Source organism: Channa argus, chromosome 15 (genome assembly GCF_033026475.1).
Source record: "Channa argus isolate prfri chromosome 15, Channa argus male v1.0, whole genome shotgun sequence".
Lineage (NCBI taxonomy): Eukaryota > Metazoa > Chordata > Actinopteri > Anabantiformes > Channidae > Channa > Channa argus.
The window spans coordinates 3,769,073-3,775,485 of record NC_090211.1 but is presented as its reverse complement, the minus strand read 5'-3'; the positions used below and the strand labels follow the sequence as shown (position 1 = coordinate 3,775,485).

At 38.9% G+C, this 6,413-nt stretch overlaps 1 protein-coding gene across 2 annotated transcripts; it reads right to left on the bottom strand.

The window, feature by feature from the left end:
- Nucleotides 1–2,052: 2,052 nt before the first annotated feature.
- LOC137099373 (GTPase IMAP family member 7-like) lies at nt 2,053–6,182 on the bottom strand. 2 transcript variants are annotated; one of them, XM_067476126.1, is made up of 2 exons: nt 6,095–6,182; nt 2,053–3,523 (listed from the first exon to the last, which is right to left on the bottom strand). In XM_067476126.1, exons 1-2 carry the CDS (start codon nt 6,111–6,113, stop codon nt 2,745–2,747), a joined length of 798 nt encoding a protein of 265 aa, XP_067332227.1. In that variant the 5' UTR covers nt 6,114–6,182; the 3' UTR covers nt 2,053–2,744. The 2 variants fall into 2 exon arrangements, with proteins under 2 accessions (XP_067332227.1, XP_067332228.1); XM_067476127.1 differs by having other exon boundaries at nt 2,053–3,520.
- Between the last annotated feature and the right edge of the window lie 231 nt (nt 6,183–6,413).

The following is a 6,413-nucleotide window of genomic DNA, read 5'->3' as shown; positions in this document are numbered from 1 at the left end:
TCAACACCCCCAATGGTCATTATGAATAACTAGTAATCCCCCTCAGTCTCACTAATGTACTTGGATGATATTCTCATATACTCTCCTAACATGGAAGAACACAGATAACATAGGACAGTTTTGCGATGCCTTCTAGAAAACCAATTATTTGTTAAAACTGAGAAGTGTCTCTCACCACTATTCTACGACTTTCATTGCCCCAAGAAGAATTTCTTTGGATGATAGCAATGTGAGGGCAGTTGTAGAGTGGCCAGTTCCCACAGACCGGAAACAGTTACAAATGTTCTCAGGCTTTGCAAACTTCTATCGACGCTTCATTAGGGGTTACAGTAAGGTAGCAGCCCCCTTACAAGCTTTTACCTCCACCAAGACCTCCTTCATGTGAAGAGGAGAGGCAGAGAGAGCCTTCAACCGCCTCAAGACATTGTTCACCACTGCTCCTATCCTCACACTTCCGGACACAAAGAGGCAGTTTATTGTAGAGGTCCATGCCTCCAGTACTGGGGTAGGAGTGGTGTTGTCCAAACATTTGGTAGCAGACAAAAAGGTGCACCCCTGCACCTTCTTCTCGCGACATTTGACAGAGGCTGAGAGGATCTAGGACATCGGAAACAGATAATTCCTCGTGCTCTTGTCGCCCCTTTGGTCTCAGAACACCAAACCGGACGCCTTGTTACGCCAATTCGAGGACGAGGCCGGTGGACGGTGATGCTCAGAAAGAGACCATCCTATCACCCGTGCTGTTGGGGGCGATGCGGTGGGACCTGCTCATAACACCGACACTGGTGGCCAGGTGAGTGGCTGCCCCACCTGTGCGAAGGTCAAGGTTCCCCATCCCCCATCATTTGGATCAGCTTACAGTTACCAGCAACCGCTGTTTCCATTCCAGGAGACCCAGGCGCCAGTCCCCTCAGTGAGCACCTACAGCAGAGGCTGTCATAATACTTGGGTTTGAGTGAGAAACTTTCTCCTGAGGGGACAACAGTGGTTAGCCCAGTATGCCAACAAGAAGTGGTCCCCAGCTCCTCAATACAAGCTGGGAGACAAGGTGCGAGTTTCAGCCAAGAACCTTTCACTGAAGGTAGAAAATAAGAACCCCTTTGCACCCCAGTTTGTAGGCTCCTTTACCATTTTCAAAATAATCAACCCCCCTCATGTTGAGCTTGGCGAGCAGTATGAGCCAGGCCGGGATTCTCTGCTCGTTCCCACTGCCAAACTCCCTCCGCAGGCCCAGCACCTCGATGGACGCTCTGGCCTATACGGTCATCGTCCGGTCCAGACGTCGTGGGACAGGCGTGCAGTACCTAGTTGACTGGGAAGGTTAGGCCCGGAGGAGAGGAGCTGGATTCCCTCCCGGTTCATCCTAGACCCCCCTCTCATAACTGCCTTCCACCGGGACCATCCAGATCAGATACTTGCTCCTGCCTATCTTAGTATCTATCTTCTTCTTCACTTCCTGTCTCGTGTTGGCTATGCGCTTGAATCCCCCTGTGTGTTGGAATCTTACATCCGCCAAGCATCACTGATAGTGTGGGGGTAAATCAGTGCAATAGTAATGTTAAATGAGATGTGTATCAAGACAATGAGCTGTTCATTTTAGCAACACAATGCCAAACCACATTCTGCACATAATACAATAGTATGGCTTGATAGTAAAGAGTTAAGCTGCTAAATTGGCCTGTCTGGACTCCAGACCCGTAACCACAAGCTTTTATGAAGCAAAAAATATGGTAAACATGTTGCATTATAAATTAATAATTGGCACAACATGCCCCTACCCTGCTTTGGTTAAGTGTTTGCAGCATAAAATTGATAAAAAAGTTTTAGTATTTGATATGTTGTCTTCATTTACAATAAAAAAATGTTTCAAATGTTTGGCAAATCCTTGCATTTACAATTTAAATAAAAAATTACTGCTGTTTTTCAATGTGTGTAAATTGTGAACAGCCACTCTCTCAATTTGGAGACAGTTGTAGGCTATTGGTATTATTACAATTTAATAGGGACACCAAACTTAATAAAGTCACGGTGAAGGTTATGGTGGATTTATTGGTAATGTTTAATTTGCTGATTTTGTAGATTTTTCTTATTACAAGAACACAAATATTGATCATTTCAAAGCTCCATACTTTTGTATTAGAAAAGATTTTGGTAAATTTTTGGTAAATTTTCCAAAATCTACAATATTAAGTTACACATGAGATTTTTGTAACATTAGAGAGAAAGGACAGGACCCATGGGGAGGAAGAGATTGAGGGAGCAACATGCACCAAATATCCCAAACTACATTTGAAACACACTTACATACATACTTCTTAGACCACAAAGTACAGATCATATGTCACAATAGTCATATTTTAAAAACATAAACATGTTCTGTTTCATAGAAGTCACTGGTTACATGTTTTCTATTTAACCAAAACAACAGTCTTTCATTAAGACTCAATCAAGTGCTTTGAATCAGCCAGACCGGAATTTATTTTCCTCTCTCTTGAAAGAATAATTCACATCATATGATGTCAAATTTAACCTCCTGTACCTCTTATTTACTCAAATTACATAAGGAATAGTTGTCAACAAACCATGAATTCAATCAATATGGAGTAGTTAATGTCCATGATGTCATGAATAAAACAAAATCTTTAAGAAAAGCAGAAAAATATTTAAGCATCAATGTAATTTACACCCTCTTACCATAATGATTTGTATCTCTGCTTAGGAACCATTTGAAGTTGGTTGGGCCATCAGGCAAATATTTTCTCAACTTTATAACTCACTATTTCAACCAGTTTTCGCACCATCTCGCTCTGTTCCTCACCCATAAGTGCAGCTGTCAAGGAATAAACGAATTTGGCCAGCATTCCTGGGTCTGAATCGTCAACCACAGCTGCCTGTTGGTCAGTTTGAGATGTTATTTTCTGCATTAACTCCTGTCTGGCTTTCTGTGCCTTTTCGAACATTTCATTGCTGTAATATCCCCCTTTATTTTTTTCTACCATGTTGTTGATCATCTGCAGCAGCTCAGAAATTTGATCAGGCTTCCTGCCTGTAGTGGTGTCAAGGTCAAGACAAATGTGTCCCCCACCAAAATTTGTGGTCCTCTCTAATTCTGCTATGAATGCCTTTATAGCTTGATCGTTTTCTTTTTTACGGTTGATCAAAGCCAGCGTGTAATTACTGTACCCTTCACCAAAAATTGTCTCCATGGCTTTAAATGCCTTGATATCTTCTTGTGTAAAACGCTTTGGTCTCAGCACATAGAGGAACACATGAGGACCTGGAGCAGCAAATGTGGTGCATTTGGCAATGTCCTTCACCACCTCTTTTTTTTTCTCAGTGTGGAACAGTCCTGGAGTATCAATGACAGCCAGTGTTTGATCGCCAAACTTTCCTTTCTCCATCTTGCACTCATTTGTCTGGGAGGACGCAGACAATGCAGGGGAATCCTCTTTCCCCAGGATGGTGTTCATGGCTGAAGTCTTCCCAACTCCAGTCTTTCCAAGGAGCACAATCCTGAGCTCTGCTGGAGAATTTTATACAGACATTATTAATTTGTTAAAGGCTTAAGGCAATTTTAAACCTACCTCATTTATTGTGGTACAATCAAAATCTGGTTTGTTTTTGCACAACTTATTATGTATAATAGTTCATGTGTTATTCATGTGTAAAACAGCACTTCTATGGTTTGCTATTTTGAAAGAATGTATTGCATTTTATGAATAAATACATAAAAACATGAAAATAGGTATCTGCATTTATAATTACTTCAACTCTGCATCATATTTCCTTTAGTCCTCAGTCTGTCTTTATTGTTATTTGTATGAAGCAAGTGGAACGTTTCATCATAATAATCAACCTAATATGACAGAATATAAATGTAGACTGTATCAGTATATATTAAGCTCAGCAGGATTTTGCCACAGATGATCCATTTTGTGTGCAAATGAATTGAGGTCTCTCCCCTGTGTGGTGTCTTGTTGTATTCAGAGAGCACTGAAATCCAGTTTCACACTAACTTTACTGTATTGAAACCCAAATCATCCTCTTTACATCTGGCTTTGCCACTCAATGCGTTGTTCCATTTTTGCAATGTCCTAATTCAAGGAAACGGTTCTCTGTGTCTGTAAAGGGAAGAAATGTTGACAGTAGAGTGTAGGCTCTAATGGCCCTCAGCCCAATCTGACCATTTTACACAGATCAGTCACAATGTATAGCCACAAGACAAGGTCTCTCAAAGTCGTTGCTCCCTTATCTCAATTTATTAATTTGTGGTTACCTTTTAGAGAGCAGTGTGTAACCTCTTCCAATACTTTTTACTTGGGAACCATTTAGTAATATCTCCCACACAATAGATGAATCAGTCTACAATAACACTAGCCAAAGTGGATTAAAGGCTGTAATGCTTTCATTTCATTATCACTGGCAAAAAGCTTAAAAACGAACACAGTAAGTAACCGGCTGCAATCAAAAGAATTACCAAATTATACCCACATGTGGGAAGAATCAGTACAGGAATTGTGTTTTATAGTGAGCAATACCAATCTTGTTCTCAGAGGGACATTAATGTGGATGTAGACTTTTAATATTTAGATGTGTAATGTAAAAGCAGCTTGTCCCTGCAACATTTTTATATGCTGATGATAGTGGTCTTTCTATAGCACATTAAACAGACCCATGGTTACATATCCTACTCAATTTATTTTCTGAGTAGAGTGTCTCTTTACTTCCCTAGAGCTAAATATTGTCTTTTTAAAATTCAAATTGTATATAAATAAAAAGAAACCTAGGTTTTTGTTAAAGTTGGGTAATGTTTCTTTTTTGCCTTGAAGTAGACTTCATACTTCTTTAAAAAAAAACAATTATTGAGATTCAGGATCTGTTGAGTATGACCACCAATAACAAGAAGCACAACATATTGAATAAGGTCATTTTGAAACATCAGTTAAACATGCATCATAAACTGGCAGTTTGGCTGATTTTATATGATTCTGATTTCCTGAATTTAAAAGGTAAGATAGACACCATGATTTGTGAAAGGACCTTACCACTAACTGGAATAGTTTAGAGTCGTCTGTTTTTGTGTTTGTTTGTTTGTTTGTTTTCTTTATACTGCAATAAAATGTTTATTGTGCGAAAATGTGTCAGAATAATAACATTTAAAGTTTGTTCTAATATTTATCAAGGATTACTTCTTCTTTTCCTTTCGCCTGTTCCCTTTCAGGGGTCACCACAGTGAATCATGTACCTCCATCTAACCCTGTCCTCTGCATCCTCTTCTCTCACAGCTACTAACTTCATGTCCTCTCTCACTACATACATAAATCTCCTCTTTGGTTTTCCTCTAGACCTCCTGCCTGGCAGCTCCAACCTCAGCATCCTTCTACCGATATATTCACAATGTCTTCTCTGAACATGTCCAAACCACCTCAATCTGGCCTCTCTGACTTTATCTCCAAAACATCTAACATGAGCTGTCCCTCTGATGTCCTCATTCCTGATCCTGTCCATCCTCATCACTGCCAAAGAGAACATCATCAGCTAAAGTAACAATGCATGATGTTGGAATCCTCATAGGCTGTACCAAATATTATATATAGCATATTTATTCTTGATGTATTAGATGTGTCTGAAAAGCTTTTTTGCAGTGTTTTAATTGTCATGTGTAACACAGCAGAATTCCTGAGCCAGAAATTAAAGGGTGTGGCTAAATATGTTAAATCAATACAGGACAAACAAATGATCTTTGACATACACACATGCTTTACAAATGTAATTCAAGGCAACACTGTTATATTATAAGATATAAATAAACTATATAACAAGACAATATAACAATATAAATATTAATTTGTTATGAAGCAAAGTGAAGTCTAATACAACAAACTGTTTGTAAAGCCTATAAATACAAAATAATAATACTTGAGGTACTTAAAAGAAATAAAAATGTAAGTTTAAAAGTGATGCTTGAGAGAAAATGTCTTTTCAACATAATTGGTATAAAAAGTCAAAACAGTATTATTAAGAAAAGAAAAAGTAGTTGCTGTGCTGGCTTAATAAGCCTTATCTTGAGTAAGTACATATATGATATACTCACGAGTCTGTTTGCTGGTCATCTTTGTCTTGTATTAGACCTGGGATCTGAACTGATGTACTGTAGCTGCTGGTGTATTGTTGTTGAAGACTGTGTCAATTCATCTTTATATTATAAAGTCTTTGGAGTTCCCTCCCCTTTTTCACATGTCATCTGTGACCTAATTTGAACAGTCACAGATCAGGCACCAAAATGTAGCTGTGCAAGGAGCAAATTATGTGCCAAGGAAAAGTGCATCAAAGAAAGATTTATGTTGCTTGATACACACTAGGTTTGACCACATAATTCTTAAAGTGTGATTTATTTTTACAATCAGTTACCC